A 17,176-nucleotide genomic window follows, 5' to 3' on the forward strand; every position below is an offset into this window, starting at 1 on the left:
GCAGCTCGGCTCTCGTTTCCCCGCTAGGAGTGACAAAGCAGCTGGATCGTTACAATGGATAAGCAGGAAAAAAAAGAAAAAACGTACCAAAACGGTGCAGAAGTGAACTTCAACTCCAGGTTCCGGTTCTGGGTTACAGCATGGACGCCTGTGGCTCACGGCGGCTAAACAACTATCTTCAAGTGACTTAAAAGTTGATTTTCTCCCCCGCAAAAAAGAGAGCTGATCATGGCCCCTAAGCTAACTCCTCTCATGGAGCTAATGGAAGACTTCCGAAGATTCCAAGCTCAAAACGAGCATTGACATTCTAGAGAAAAGACTGGACGATGTGGAACAACAAGAAAGGATGAATAATGTCATTCTCACTGGAGTACCGATTAAACCTCAGGCAAAGCTAAATGCAGCTGGAGTTAGCTTTGCTAATGCTAATGGCGCTAGCAACGGGGAGCAATGGAGTGTCTCTGGAACACCAAGTGGAATCATTTCTCACGTCTAGAGGGATTTCCTTGGATCTAAATACCATGGAGACCTGCCACCCTCTCCCCAGGAGAAAGGAGACGGATAAACCATCTGAGCAGAAGGAATGCCTAAATCGCCAAACATGCACGGCTTCTCAGGAAGCGTAAACAGATTGAGAACACTTGGGTTAAAGGCTGCAGGATTTACGTCAAACCACTCAGCCCACCGGACCGGTCCAAGGTTCTGGTTGCGAACACCATGAAGGACTTTGAGAAGTGTTTGATCATGGACGTCTGAACCAACATGAAGTAATAAATCAAAGAGCCAAATAATTTCAAGAAATGGGGCCTGGATTCATCACTTTCTCCAAGTCTGAAGTAGGTTTGTGCCGATGGACGATACCATCGTCCATCGTGATGGGTGACTGACATCCCGATGGAGAGACACCATCGTGATGCCACGCCCCCGCCACGCTGCGAGTCGACACCATAAGCCGCGGTTACATGTGAAAAATATCTTGACCGGATCAATGGTCGGATTAGAATCCAACCGTGTACATGGTTCCAGAAAAATGTTTTCAGAATATAGAAAACGTTCACATGGCTCACACTTTAAGTCGGAATAAATCATTCGCACATGCGCAGTAGGGTTTGAAAAACCGGAAGCGGATATCAGTTCCGCCGAGCGGCTATTTTTTTCTCAAACTTTATTGAATGTAACAATTCAATACAAAACAATGTTGCCGAGCGGCTTTATACATTGATATGTCAGCTCGGTAACATACAAGACGATCTTCTAAACGTGCTTTTAATAATGTTACGATTATTATGAAACGCCTGTTCGCTCATCGTTTTAATTTTAATCCGTGTGGTCAGTGCTTTTTCTGTTTAAAAAACGGAGCCGGAAAGAAGCCAGAATTAGCATGCTAACACACGGGCTAACAGCATTAGCTTTGGGTGGTGCTGCAATCTGCATCTTGGCTGCATTTAAACATGTGGGAATAACATCAGCCTTTATTTAGTCGGGACAGGACTCGAAACACAAATCCACGTGATTGTTTGAACGATTTCTAAGGACTGAGCGGCCTTTCTGCTTTGACGCTCACACCGCCCGAAAGCGCTGTGTGTGTCACGATCCTCTGCTCAGACACACACTTTTAGACCCGGTTCTGAGTTCGGTAGCCCGTTCCCCTAGAGCTGCGGAACGGATCGCAGTTCTAAATCTCCATACCGCTCATGTAACAAAGCACCCCCCCCCCTTCCACTCAAACACAAAGCTGTAAGTAGTGTAAGTCCGCGCTCTGCGGGTCCACTTGACTAGTTAAGTGCGGGAGCGGACCATTTCTTTTCTAGTTTGTTTGTTACTTTTTTTGTTAAAGTCACTTCCCTCAGTACTGCGGATGAGTCATTAGTTGGGAAATAAAATAAATAAAGTAATAAAGTAAAATAACGAATAGCAATTATATAAGGCCGAAATATTAAAAATAGCCCCCCCCACGACGATATCATCGTCCATCCCGATGGTTGACAGCAAACATCGTCAACGGCCAATTTAAGGGACATCGCCCAACCCTAGTCTGAAGTGACCCTGATTTTCAGCAAAGTTCTGACCTGCAGACAACTTGACCTCAACTTCCAGTGCCGCTGATATCAGCTGCAGAAGGATATGGACCTCTATTTAATGTCTGCAGAGATAACAGCAAAGAGAACTATAAACTCTGTTTAAACCAGAAGAACGGCTGTTAATCAGCAGAAGACGGAATACCAACCTTGGTCATTCGACAGATTACGGACCCTTTTTCATTTTATTTCACAGCATTACCTTATTTAAAAAAAAAAAAAAAAGAATGCTTAATCAATTATTGGAGATGGTTAAATTGATTGATTTCTAATGATATTCTTCACTTGCTCCAAAAATTGAAAATTAATTAATGATTTTTCCTAATGCAACATAATTTTGCCCATATTTTAATTTTGATACTTGATCAATTTTTGCTATGAAGATTTTTGAAACAGTCTTATATTTTACTGACATAGTATTATTTTTTTAATCATATACATGACCTTTTTATAAGTAACAAAATCTGCATATATTTTCGATAACTGATCTGCGTTTACCATGTTGATTTCTAAAATAATTATTTTTACATAATAATTAGGTAATTCATCTTTGTCGTGTGATTTATTGATACTTCAGGATTCTGTCTGATAAAAGCTAGGAACCAGATAATGATAAATCATGTAAGAAAATGGTTATGGTAGAACAGGGGTGGGATCAGATAAGTTTGCTTCTTTCCACTCCCTGTCAAGCAATAATTATTAATATGTCTACTTATCCTACGTTTTATTTGGCATTGTATGAATGTATAAATGATGATTGTATTGTTTTTGTGTATTGTTCTAATTTGATTGCTTGAAAGAAACCATTTCAAATCAAATAAAAAAAAAACTGTGTTTCGTTACCCCCATTATTTAAGCTTACATTTTTATTTGATCTACTGTAGGGTCTTTGTGTCTTTGAGGTCTTGTCTAAATTTTTTCTGAACAATTTGATGTCTGACTAGATTTTTGTGAAAAGTAAGAAGACATTATTGTCACATAGGGATTTAATCTTTTTCAACAGGAAGGCATGTTTTTGAGTTCTTGAGCCTGTTGATTGGAATTTTTGTTAGTGATTTTCTGTTTATCCAAACATGAGATCTATTGTTTCTATCAAGGGTCTTAATGAATTGTAGGGGAACGAGCCAAAACACAGGGCATAGTGGAGAACCTTTATATGCATTTTGAGTGTACCTGAAGCAGATGAGGTCTGGGATTATGCTGGCTGTCATTTCATGTGCACCATTTGTTATCTTATTGGTTTTTGTGATTTAAAAGGATCTTTATTTCCTTTATTCAAAGTTTCATTTATGTTAAAAATGCTTTTTAAAAATGTCCACATTTTTTCATTGTTGCAACAAAACTGAGCTGGTCGACAGGTCCCGAACCTCGAGGGTAATCCATAAAACCTTTTTTTTTTTAAATTCTGCTGATGTTCCGATGTTCCTGTTTGTCTGTTGGTCAGGCTGAGGAGACAGCAGGAGCCCAGGATGATCCTGAGGGTGTGGAAGGAGAAAGAGCAGTCTCCATGGAAAGCCCTAATACTCCAGTCTACTGTGTCTGCAGGAGACCAGACATCAACTGTTTCATGATGTACAAAACCTGATTTATTGAATATGATAACAGAGTATAATAAGAATATATGGAAAGTAATAACACTGTCTGTTTCTGTCAGAGGGTGCGACAGTTGCTCGGAGTGGTTTCATGGTGACTGCATTGGCGTATCAGAGAGGGCAGCAAAATCTATCAGAGTCTGGTTCTGCCTGTCCTGCAGAGGTCAGTCTGATTTTGTTGAATACAGTACATAAAATACTTTACAAAACATTTTATTGATAACATTTTTGCTTGTAACAGAAAAACGTGTTGCCTCATAAGTGCCTTTTTTGACAGCTATTATTGTCACAGAGCTATTTTCTTTATATCACTCGTTGATAATAACCGCAAATTATCTTTATCACACCCTGAAAATAGCATTTCTGTCATTATTTGCACTTTATGATTGTATTAAATCAACATGCCATTGGTTAAATTTCATGGAGTTATTTACTATTGCGTTGACAAGATCAAGTTATTTGTTTGATAGTTGTGAGTTTTTCTGTCAGTAACTGAAGGATAACAAGAATTTAGTCCATATCTGTGTACATGAGAGCTCCAGTATTATTATTTCTAGTCTAATTACATGAAAACCTCTCTCCTAGCCAGAGGAGATTGATCTTGACCACCCTTTCTAAAACCTGTTACCTGAATTCCTTGCTTATTAGTCTGAGTTTCACAGAAAATTTGTGATACCTTTAGCTTTCTTTTTGGAACAGACCTCTGGTCAAAACAGACTCTCATAGGCCGCACCCCTGTGATTATATAGGCCATACCTATTTGCTGCTAGAAGCCCCACCCTCCTCACTGTGTAGTTCACTGCTCCAATTTTTGCCCCATTCTGCTCCCCCACTGAAATAAACACATAAATGCTGCTGTATCTGCACATGTGTGCGTATAGGAATGTTATTTGGTTTTGTGAGCTGTCCTGTGTCAAACACAGAGAAAGACTCGTCTCTGGAGCTCAAATACCGGCAGAAGAAGTGTAAAGAGTGGGATGATGGAGAGTTGGAGCCAAACAAAAGTAGCAAGTCTCAGAGAGACGGGAGCTTCGTCCCCCAGCAGAAGATGGACAAAAGGCGAAGCTCACAGGTGACGAAGGTTGTAGTGTGTTTTTGTGTGGCCAGGTGCCTCCTGTCACGAGTTTTAGAGCAAAACATGGAGTAAAGCATGTAGCACGTGCTTTCATGCAGGCATCCCTTTCTAAGCACCTGCTGTGTAGATGGTCTGGAATTCTCCTCATTTATACGGGGAATGTTTATGTTAATAAGGAATGATCAGAATTATGTCATTACATTTGACACAATGACATGTCTGTTGTGTATTTTTGCTGTTAGAACAATTAAAACAGTGATGGTGTGTTTTCATTAACAGCTGGTCCTCTTTGGTTGTCACACACTATCCTTCCTTTAGGTTTATCACTCTTAACCTCTAAGCTCAAAGCTTATATGATAATTTATCATAAAAATGTCTTCTATCATTTCTTACCAAATAATAGCTTTTGATGTGATGACATAAATGAACCCCTCAGCAAACAAATGTTTGTCATATGATCAGTTGTTTTTGTATCACTTCTGTCATGGAAAAATTCACTCTCTTTGAAACAGAATTTTTCCTTATGAAATACTGAACTTAGCATTAGCATTTTCATATTTGAGCTTGCTTTATATGGATTTGTTGTGGGTAGAAACTTGTTGAATTGAGGCTGCAGCTCCTAAGGATCTGGAGGTTCAGGATGGAGAGAGGAGGTGCCCCTGAACCCCTGATCCTCCTGTCTCTCTGACCACTGTAGATGCTTCTGCAGGATGGAGTTTAAAACAAATCCACCTGAAAATGATGCATTTGTACATGAATGCATTTGCATGTGATTCATATGACCTAAAACATTTTTACATGACTTCAAAAAAAAGTGAAGACATCATATTTGTTCCTATGTTTGCAGATCAAGCGTTCAGCCCGCATGTGCGGCGAGTGCGACGCCTGCCTAAGAACCGAAGACTGCACTATGTGTGACTTCTGCAAGGACATGAAGAAGTTTGGTGGGCCCAACAAAATTCGTCAGAAGTGCAGACTCCGGCAGTGTGAGGTCCGAGCTCGGGTACGAGAGTCTGCTGCTGACCTCGTCTGCTTCAGCTAAAGCAGAAACTCGAAACCCGGGACATCTGAGGGGTATTATCAGAAGAGAGCAAACAAACTGATGTTCTCTGCCTTCAACGGGCTGTTAAAAAAAGAGGCGGAACTATGAGAAAGCGCTAAAGGAAAACTGGCTTTACAGGCAGGAAAGAAATTACAAAACTCACAGCCAGCTTACTTGATAAATTGTGATAAACTCAGCCAAACAAGTTGAGGAAAGAATGTTAATGCCAGACTAGAAATTAGCTGTTTTTAAATAATTAACGCTCTGTAAATGAAACGGTAACAATTATTAATGAATTCTCCTCCATTTCAGACTACTCCATTAATTGGAATAAATCTGTTTTATTACCAGTGAACAGTAATGTGGAGCAAAGACTCACGATACCAGTCAAATCATTCATTCATTCATTCATTCATTTTCTTAACCGTTTATTCCCTTTCGGGGTCACGGGGTTGCCGGAGCCTATCCCGGCCACTTGGGCGTAGGCAAGGGATACCCTGGACTGGTCGCCAGTCTGTCGCAGGGTGGAATATCCTCAATCACACATCCATTCACTCTCACACTCACACCTTTGGACAATTTAGAGTTGCCAATCAACCTATGAAGCATGTTTTTGGACGGTGGGAGGAAGCCGGAGATCCCGGAGAAAACCCACGCATGCACGTGGAGAACATGCAAACTCCACACAGAAAGGTCCCCCATTGATGTTGTGTTTTTCATGTCCCCCAGCCGGGACTTGAACCGGGGGCCTTCTTGCTGTGAGGCAAGAGCGCTAACCACTGCGCCACCGTGCAGCCCCACCAGTCAAATCAGGAAATATCAAATATCTAGGTATCTATTTTCCCCCCAAACTATCAGAACTGGTGCAGCTAAACCACACCCCATTACTGAAAAGCATACAGGACGATCTAACCCGCTGGACCAACCTGCCTCTGTCCCTTATGGGCAAGGTAGCCACGGTTAAAATGAAAATCTGACCTAAAGTTAATTATCTCTTCTGAATGATCCCCACACAACCGCCACTAAAATGGTTCAAAACATTAGACTCATCCATATCAAGCTTTTTATGGAACAATAAACCTGCAAGAATTAGTCTAAAAACTTTAAAATCTACAAAAAGCTGTGGAGGCTTAGAATTACCTAACTTCCACCAATACTTTCTTGCAAATAGATTACAATACATCTTAAAAAATAATCCAGAAACCAACTCATGGTTAGACTTGGAACAGGCGTTATGTGAAAAGATCAACCTCTCAGATCTACCATTTATTATCCAAACAGTTAAAAAACAGGATTGTTTTCAAAAGTATAAATATAAACGCCACTTTAGCAGCCTGTTGGGAATTTCTCAAAATATCAAAATCATTAATTCAATCGTGCAAAATGACACCCATCTGGAACAACCCAGACATCCTCATAAACAAAAAAATGATACACTTCCCAGCTTGGCAAGCAGGGGGCGTAAAACAACTAGAGCACCTAATTATTGATAGGAGATTCATAACTCCCCAGGAACTTCAAGACAAACATGGAATAAATAAATTCTTGGAATATCAGCAACTTAAATCATTTATTACTAAAAAATGTAAATACAAAGACATTGATTTAAAGCTACCAGAAGCAGTTACCACTCTGATTAATTTTTCAATGAATAAAACTTTCTCCAAAATATACAAACTTTTATGTAATTTAGATAACAATATTTCATTTCCGACAACAAAATGGGATGCAGATTTGAGCATCAGCACAGATGAAAGCTTCTGGTCAGAACTCTGTCTAAACACCTTTAAACTGACAAAAAGTCCAAATCTGCAGCTAATCCATTTCAAAACTCTACACAGAATTTACTACACTGGACAGAGGATGTTCAAGATGGGTCTCAGTAACTCAGACATTTGTGAGCACTGTGATAATAATCTACCCGACAGTTACATGCATGCACTGTGGTTCTGCACGCCTGTCCAGGCTCTCTGGCAGCAGGTATGTGCCGATCTATCAGTCTGGCTTAAGGTTTCAATCACTGCCTCACCGTCACTTTGTGTGCTTGGTGACATGAGTGCCATCTATATAGAAGAAGGATTAGTATCTATAATCTTCATAAACAGGATAATTTACTAAACTGGAAAAATAAGTCAACACAGAAATCTGCTGTTTGATCATATCAGCTTGGAAAAAATGTCAGCCCAAAGTTCAAGTAACTTTGAAAGAATTCAGTCTCTCTGGTCTCCCATAGCTAACTCCATGACTTAAGGGGTGGGGGGCCTGGTCGTTGCTGCTCCTTGTCTGTCTGCCGTGGTTCGGGGTGGGGGTCGGGGCCTTCCGGTGCTCGGTGAGGGGCAGTGGAGACTCTGTTATACAGGGGGTCGGGTCCGGTGCCTGGGCGGGCTGGGGCGCTGCGTGGTCTTCCGGGCTCGGAAGTGGGGGTAGGGGGGGGAGGATGAGTGGTGGTCTGGCTTGGCTTGGGGGGTGGTCTTTTTGCCTGTGCTGGGGGGGGTTGGCGAGGGGCCCTGCTCGGGGGGGGTCCAGCAGCACTGGATGGGCTGCTTATCTGCACCTGGGGCTGGGATCACTCCTTCCCTGGCTCTGGGACGGGGCGGGGCAACCCTTTTGGGGTCCACGGTCGCTCTGGGTGTCATCCACTGGGGCTGCAGGGTGTGGGGGGGCTTGTTGACACAGTCCTGTTGGGGGGGCTTCCTGGGCTGAGGTGACCTGGGCTCTATTCGGGGGGGGGGGGGGGGGGGCTGTCTCTGGCTGCCTCAGAGTGCTGGGCCTCGTCAAATTTCCAACTCTGTGTGTTTACGGCCCTAATGTTGACGACTCTTCCTTCTTTCACAGATTCTTCACCTCACTCTCAGTTCACTCTGACTCCACAATCATTATAGGAGGAGACTTCAACCTTGTTTTGGACCCTGAACTTGACAGACTCAGCACAGCAGCAAATCAGCGTACATGGCGGTCTGCAAGTATTCTAAAGCAGTACATGAATGATCTGGGTCTCTGCGACGCGTGGCGCTCATGTCATCCAAGCACTAAGGGGTTCACCTTTTTTTCTCCAGTTCACTATTCACACTCCCGTTTAGACTATTTATTAATCAGTAACTCTCTTTTAAAAAATATTCAAAGCTCCAATATCCATCCAATTATTATCAGTGATCATGCACCAGTCTCTGTAAACATTTCTAGGGAAAAATCCACACCCTCTGGTACAACTTGGAGGTTTAATATGTCTCTGTTAAAGGACCAGGAATTTATTGAATTCTTTAAAAAAGAGTGGGCAACCTTCTTAGACTTCAACAATACTCCAGACATCTCACCGTGCGTTCTTTGGGAAACAGCAAAGGCAGTCATGAGAGGGAAAATCATTTCTTATTCAACGCACAAAAAACGCAAAGAGAAAGCAGATTTATTAGAATTAGAAAGAAAAATCAAAACCCTGGAGACTGCTTATGCTGCCTCAGCACAGGAACGCATTCTGGGAGATCTGAAAAATTTAAAGCTGCAGTTAAATGACATCATTAATAAACGAACACAATTTCAAATACAAAGGCTACGACTTGAAAGATTTGAAAACTCTAATAAATCTGGCAAATTTCTGGCTAATCAGCTTAAAATTAATAGAGAAAAATCATCAATCACCTCTATTATGGACCAAACAGGAAATGTCACTCATGACCCGGTCAAAATTAATAACGCATTTGAAAACTTTTATAAAAACCTGTACACACCGCAGATCAATCCGTCAGAGCAAAGTATTGACTCATTTCTTAATAATGTAAACCTACCCAGGCTAAATGAGGATCAAATCACAAACTTAGATTCTCCGCTCTCGCTGTCTGAACTTCATGAAGCTCTGTTACTTATGCCCAATGGTAAAGCACCAGGGCCTGACGGCTTTCCGGCTGAGTTTTATAAAGAATTCTCGGAACAACTGGCACCAACATTTTATAAAACGGTCACATCTATTAATGAGAGCCAATCAATGCCACCTAACATGAACTCAGCCAACATAATTCCTCTTCTAAAACCAGACAAAGATCCCACTAGTCCTTCAAGCTATCGCCCTATTTCTTTAATCAATGCAGATGTAAAAATCATCTGCAAAGCACTAGCACAGAGAATAGAAAAAGTCACTCCTCACATAATTCACTTCGACCAGACTGGATTCATCAAAGGCAGACACTCGGATGATAATGTCCGTAGACTAGTTAATATAATAGACTTTGCCACCATTGAAAACCAGGAAATGACGGTACTATCGCTGGATGCTGAAAAAGCCTTTGACAGAGTAAATTGGAAGTTCCTTATTGCTGCCCTCCAGAAGTTTGGTTTTGGAGAAGCATTCATCAATTGGATCAAAATATTATATCACAACCCCAATGCATCAGTTAGAACTAATAAACAGACTTCAAACAGGTTTTTTCTTGGAAGAGGAACCAGACAGGGCTGCCCACTCTCTCCTTCTCTTTTTGCTATATTCATTGAGCCTTTAGCTGCAGCAATAAGACAGAATGAGAGCATTATAGGAATAAAAACCAAACACAGCCATCATAAAATTAGTCTTTATGCGGATGACATATTACTGTTTTTAAGGAATTTACATTCTGTAAATGAAACAGCAATGATCATAAATGAATTCTCCTCCATATCAGACTATTCCATTAATTGGAATAAGTCTGTTTTATTACCACTCAACAGGAATATGGATCAAAGACTCACAATTCCAGTTAAAACAGGAAATATCAAATATCTGGGTATCTACTTTTCCCCCAAACTATCAGAACTGGTGCAGCTAAACCACACCCCATTACTGAAAAGCATACAGGACGATCTAACACGCTGGACCAACCTGCCTCTGTCCCTTATGGGCAAGGTAGCCACGGTTAAAATGAAAATCTTACCCAAGGTTAATTATCTCTTCTCAATGATTCCCACACAACCGCCGTTAAAATGGTTCAAAACATTAGACTCATCCATATCAAGCTTTCTATGGAACAACAAACCTGCAAGAATTAGTCTAAAAACTTTAAAATCTGCAAAAAGCTGTGGAGGATTAGAATTACCTAACTTCCACAAATACTTTCTTGCAAATAGATTACAATACATCTTAAAATGGTTAAAAAATAATCCAGAAACTAACTCATGGTCAGACTTGGAACAGGCGTATGTGGAAAGAAAGATCAACCTATCAGATCTTCCATTTATTAGCCAAACAGTTAAAAAACAGGATTGTTTCAAAAGCATTAATATAAATGCCACTTTAACAGCCTGGTGGGAATTTCTCAAAATATCAAAATCATCAATTCAACCGTGCAAAATGACACCCATCTGGAACAACCCGGACATCCTTATTAACAAAAAAATGATTCACTTCCCAGCTTGGCAAGCAGGGGGCATAAAACAACTAGAGCACGTAATTACTGATAGAAGATTCATAACTCCCCTGGAACTTCAAGACAAACATGGAATAAATAACTTCTTGGAATATCAGCAACTTAAATCATTTATTACTAAAAAGTATAAATTTAAAGACGACGATTTAAAGCTACCAGATGTAGTTACCACTCTGATTAATTTTTCAATGAATAGAACTCTCTCCAAAATATATAAACTTTTATGTAATTTAGATAACAATATTGCCCTTCCAACAAAAAAATGGGATGCAGATTTGAGCATCAGCACAGATGAAAGCTTCTGGTCAGAACTCTGTCTAAACACCTTTAAACTGACAAAAAGTCCAAATCTGCAGCTAATCCATCTCAAAACTCTTCACAGAATTTACTACACTGGACAGAGGATGTTCAAGATGGGTCTCAGTAACTCAGACATTTGCGAGCACTGTGATAATAATCTACCCGACAGCTACATGCATGCACTGTGGTTCTGCACTCCTGTCCAGGCTCTCTGGCAGCAGGTATGTGCCGATTTATCAGTCTGGCTTAAGGTTTCAATCACTGCCTCACCGTCACTTTGTGTGCTTGGTGACATGAGTGCCATCGATATAGAAGAAGGATTAGCATCTATCATTTTCATAACTCTTTGTATTGCCAAAAAAACTATTTTAATAAATTGGAAAAACAAGAAAAATATAAACATAAGTCAACACAGAAATCTGCTGTTTGATCATATCAGCTTGGAAAAAATGTCAGCCCAAAGCTCAAGTAACTTTGAAAGAATTCAGTCTCTCTGGTCTCCTGTGGTTGACTCCATGACTTAGGGGGTGGGGGGCTTGGTCGTCGCTGCTCCTTGCCCCTCTGCTGTGGTTTGGGGTGGGGGTCGGGTCCGGTGCCTGGGTGGGGCGGGCTGGGGCGCTGCGTGGTCCTCTGGGCTTGGGTGTGGGGGTGCGTGGTGGGGGGATGGGGTGGTGGTCTGGCTTGGCTTGGGGGGGTGGTCCCTTTGCCTGTGCTGGGGGGGGTTGGCGGGGGGCCCTGCTCGGGGGGGGGGGCCAGCGGCGCCGGATGGGCTGCCCATCTGCACCTGGGGCTGGGATCGGCCCTTCCCTGGCTCTGGGACGGGACGGGACAACCCTCTCGGGGCCCCCGGTCGCTCTGGGTGTCACCCGCTTCGGCTGCGGGGTCTGGGGTGGGGTGGGGGGCTTGTCGGCCCTGTCCTGTGGGGGGGCGTTCTGGGGGGGAGGGGGGGCCCATTATTGGTACGGGTCGGGGTCTCCGCTGAGGCAATCGGTGGTTGCCTCGGCCGGTTGGCCTCCTCGGTCCCGTCGAGGCCTGACCAGAGCTCCTCTAGGGCCGGCGTCTGGGGGTGGGGGCCTGGGCTTGCTCTGGGGGGGGCGACGCTTTCTGGCTCCTCTCTCTCTGTGTGGGGTGGGTGGTGCCGAGCCTGGGGTGTCGGCGCCTCCGGGGGTGGGGCCCCTGGGCTGGGTGGCCCTGGCCCCTTTGCTGGGGGGGGGCTGGGGGACGGCTGTTTGACCACCATGGGACAGTCTACCAGCTGTCCCCAACTTACCCCCTTCCTCATATAACCTCATATTAGGGTGAGGGGGTGGGGGGTCTGGCCTGCGATGCGCCTTGGGGGGGGGCTACTTGGCAGTGACCCCCCCTCCTATGGTTGCCGTATGGAGTGGGCCCCCCCTCTTTCGGTTTTATTTGCACCTTAGACATGTAGGGTCCTTGGTAGGGGGGGTGCTTGGACATCACTGCAAGCAAGCAGCAGATGTCCTCCTGGCACCCTACCTGCCAATTTTAACCGCACCTTAGACATTTAGGGCCCCTTGGTGGGGAGGGTGAGGGGACATCACTTTGAGTAATCAGGAGATGTCCCCTTAGTGCCCTACTCGCCAATTTTAACTGCACCCCCCTTAGTACACACACCCCTCCCCCTTCAATATATACACTCAAACATAAACACACACACATGCACACAAACACCCATACACGCACACACATTTTACAAGGAAGGTGGGACCTGGGTCCATCTGTCCCCTACCCCTTCCCTGGTGGGGGGTGCGGGCCCCTTGGCGATGGCGGCCGTGTCCCTTAGGTGCCGGCTCCCTGGGCCCGGCGGTGCTCTCTCCGCACGGTGGGGGGGTTCATATTACACCTGAGCCGGGGGTGTTCGTGTCCCTGGGGGGTGGGTCCTGGTCCTTGCCCCTGGGGGCTGGGCCCCGCCAAACTTCCAACATGGCCGAGCCTGGTCGGGCCATATTTATAACACCCCTTGTGGGCCACCCTTTTTTCCCCGGGGTTCCCCCCTCCTGGGCAGGGGCGGCGGGCCCCTGCCTTGCTCCAGGTGGACCAAGGCAGGTGGACCAACCGTGGGCCGGGTGGGTGGCTGCCTGGAGTGCGGAGCGGGTCTCCCTTGGGGGGTCCTGGCTCGTACCTGGGGTCGGGGCGGGGGGATGCCCGGAACTCCTGGGTGGTGGTGGGGTGCTCTTCTGGGGCTGTGGGCGTCCCTCTCCGGTGGGGCCCTGCGTTTGGCTCTTCCGGCGTGGCGGGGGGGCTGCTTTCCTGGCTGGGCTGGGGCGGCGCTCTCTTTCCCTCCGCGCCTCCCTGCTCTCTGGCTCTGGGGGCCTCGCGGCGGTCCTGCTGGCCCTGGCCTGGGTGGCGGTCTTGGTCGCCCGGGGGGCGGTTGTTCCCTGCCTGTTCCCGTATGGCGTTGGGGGAATTCCGGCTGCCGCTGCTGCTGCGGCGGGGGTCTGGGTGTGGGGGTGGCTGGGCGCTCCTCCTCCTTCTTTTCACATTCCACCATCCATTTTGGAAGAACATAAACACTCACTTGAGCACAGGTGTTAGCTCACCTTTGCACTAATAGTTTGCATGACTGAATGAATAAAATATTTCACACTAGTTGGTTTAAAGGCTTAAGTATGCGTGTGAACACTGTTTTGTGTACATGTTGACATGTGGACATTTTTGCAGCTAGCAGGTGTGTTGATAATATTTGAGTGTGTGTGAACAGGCCCCGCCCTTTTTGTACTACATTTGAACCGTACCGTAATGATAAACAACCAGTAAACCTGTCTGCTCTATGCTGCTTCATGGTCTTACCCCCCTTCCCGTCCTATTATCACCCTCCTACCCCCCCCCCTCTCTCTAACGTCCCTCTCTCTTCTTCCCCTCTTTCCTTTTCCGTCCGGTCCAACACCAAAGATTTTCAAACATGATTGAAATTAATAAAGTTTGGCCTCAATTACAAAAGGGGTTTATTCAGACATACCTTTGGTTTGTCTGAAGATTAATAACCCCTCTTGTTAAAATAAAATATGTCTAACACAAGAGGCCCTCAGCTCTCATCTGTTTGCCTAGCTGTTGGACAGGACAAGTTTAAAAAAAAAAACAAAAAAAAAATTTCCAACTCTGGCCGAGCCTGGTTGGGCCATGTTTACAACACTTCTTGTGGACCCCCTCTTCCCCTGGGTGCCCTCCTCCTGGGCGGGGGCGGCTGGCCCCTGCCTTGCTCCTTCCTGGACCAACCATGGGCCGGGCAGATGCCCAGAACTCCTGGGTGGTGATGAGGTGCTTGTCTGGGGCTGTGGGCACTCTTCTGGGGTGGGGCCCTGCGTCGGCCCCTCCCGGCGCAGCGGGGAGGCTGCCCTCCTAGTTGGGCTGGGGGGCTGCTCTCCTAGTTGGAGAGCAGTTTCTTTCAGGAGAACGTATGGCGTTGGGGGAATTCCGGCTGCCGCTGCTGCTGCGGCGGGGGTCTGGGTGTGGGGGTGGCTGGGCGCTCCTCCTCCTTCTTTTCACATTCCACCATCCATTTTGGAAGAACATAAACACTCACTTGAGCACAGGTGTTAGCTCACCTTTGCACTAATAGTTTGCATGACTGAATGAATAAAATATTTCACACTAGTTGGTTTAAAGGCTTAAGTATGCGTGTGAACACTGTTTTGTGTACATGTTGACATGTGGACATTTTTGCAGCTAGCAGGTGTGTTGATAATATTTGAGTGTGTGTGAACAGGCCCCGCCCTTTTTGTACTACATTTGAACCGTACCGTAATGATAAACAACCAGTAAACCTGTCTGCTCTATGCTGCTTCATGGTCTTACCCCCCTTCCCGTCCTATTATCACCCTCCTACCCCCCCCCCTCTCTCTAACGTCCCTCTCTCTTCTTCCCCTCTTTCCTTTTCCGTCCGGTCCAACACCAAAGATTTTCAAACATGATTGAAATTAATAAAGTTTGGCCTCAATTACAAAAGGGGTTTATTCAGACATACCTTTGGTTTGTCTGAAGATTAATAACCCCTCTTGTTAAAATAAAATATGTCTAACACAAGAGGCCCTCAGCTCTCATCTGTTTGCCTAGCTGTTGGACAGGACAAGTTTAAAAAAAAAAACAAAAAAAAAATTTCCAACTCTGGCCGAGCCTGGTTGGGCCATGTTTACAACACTTCTTGTGGACCCCCTCTTCCCCTGGGTGCCCTCCTCCTGGGCGGGGGCGGCTGGCCCCTGCCTTGCTCCTTCCTGGACCAACCATGGGCCGGGCAGATGCCCAGAACTCCTGGGTGGTGATGAGGTGCTTGTCTGGGGCTTTGGGCACTCTTCTGGGGTGGGGCCCTGCGTCGGCCCCTCCCGGCGCAGCGGGGAGGCTGCCCTCCTAGTTGGGCTGGGGGGCTGCTCTCCTAGTTGGGCTGGAGCTGCACTCTCTGTCCCCCCATGCCTCCCTGCTCTCTTGCTCTGGGGGCCTCGCGGCTGTCCTGCTGGCCCTGGCCTGGGTGGCGGATGTGATCGCCCCGGGGGGTGGTTTGTTCGCTACCTGCTGCCGTGTGGTGTTGGGGTGTTCTGACTGCCACTGCTGCTGCGGCAGGGGTCTTGGTGTTGGGATGGCTGGGCACTCTCCCTCTTTCTTTCTAAATTCTGTCTTCCATTTTAGAGGAACATAAAGACTCAATTGAGCACAGGTGTTAGCTCACCTTTGCACAAATGGTTTGCGTAATTGAATGAAATATTTCACACTAGTTGGCTTGAAGGCATAAGTATGCGTGTGTGAAGATTATTTGTATTGTGTACATGTTGACATATGGACATTTTTGGAGCCAACAGTTTTAAACATGTTTAAAACATTTGAGTGTGTGTGTGGACAGCCCCCGCCCCTTCTAGATTTCTATTACTTCTGAACCTGACCGTAATGATAAACATCCAGAAACTTGTTGCTTTATGCTGCTTCATGGTTTTACCCCCTTTCTATAATCACCCTTTTACGCCCCCCCCCCCTCTTGTTCCCTCCTTTCATTTTCCGTCCGGTCCAACACAAAAGATTTTGATTAAAATGAATAAAGTTTGGCCTCGATTACAAAAGGGGTTTATTCAGACATACCTCTGGTTTGTAAGAAAATAAAATGTTAAAATAAAATATGTCCAAGACAAGAGGCCTTCAGCTTTCATCTGTTAGTCTGCCCAGCTCTTAGACAGGACAAGTTAAAAAAAAAAATGAAATTTTTCTGTAGCTAGGGAATAGTTAATTGGTGAAAGCTAAACTAGCTCGAGTCAAGGTGAATAGAGCAACAAATGCTAAGCTAGAGCCATTTTTTTATGTTTGACCTGATTTAGGTTCTGTTTCAGGAGTGTCCTCCTAAGCTGTGGTCTCCAACCTTTTTGGACTACAGACCAGTTTACTGACATTTACTCTGCTCAAAGAAACTTTCCAAAGATGTTTGTTTTGTCAACTTTGCAAGCTTGGGGTTCCTGTTAAGTGGTAGAAAATTACATGTTACAGCTCAGAGCAGTGGATGTAGGTAAGACCCAAAACCGAGAACGGCCATTCTGGCATCCATCAAGAGAAAATCACAGACAGAAATGATAGAAAGAATCTGGTAGTTTTTTAAGATAAAAAATTCCTCACAAATGGGTAATAATGTCATAAAGTCATGTGTTTACCACTAACTGGTAGTGGTCTTAGACCTAGAGGCCTGGGAGCACTGCTCTCAAGCA

At 45.0% G+C, this 17,176-nt stretch overlaps 1 protein-coding gene across 6 annotated transcripts in view; it reads left to right on the top strand.

The window, feature by feature from the left end:
- The window catches only part of cxxc1a (CXXC finger protein 1a), a 47,797-nt gene that overhangs the window by 7,305 nt on the left and 23,316 nt on the right, over positions 1-17,176 (top strand). For all 6 annotated transcript variants that reach the window (XR_013657266.1, XR_013657267.1, XM_023957117.2 and 3 more), the window contains exons 2-5: positions 3,523-3,650; positions 3,733-3,833; positions 4,594-4,742; positions 5,593-5,748. Coding sequence is in view for 4 of the 6 variants with exons in the window: in XM_023957119.2 (XP_023812887.1) it covers positions 3,523-3,650; positions 3,733-3,833; positions 4,594-4,742; positions 5,593-5,748 (534 nt within the window). In the remaining 2 variants the exon portion in view is untranslated. The remainder of the gene's footprint in view (positions 1-3,522; positions 3,651-3,732; positions 3,834-4,593; positions 4,743-5,592; positions 5,749-17,176) is intronic.

This window comes from Oryzias latipes, chromosome 7 (genome assembly GCF_053564925.1).
Source record: "Oryzias latipes strain Hd-rR chromosome 7, Olatipes_Hd-rR_3.1".
Classification (NCBI taxonomy): domain Eukaryota; kingdom Metazoa; phylum Chordata; class Actinopteri; order Beloniformes; family Adrianichthyidae; genus Oryzias; species Oryzias latipes.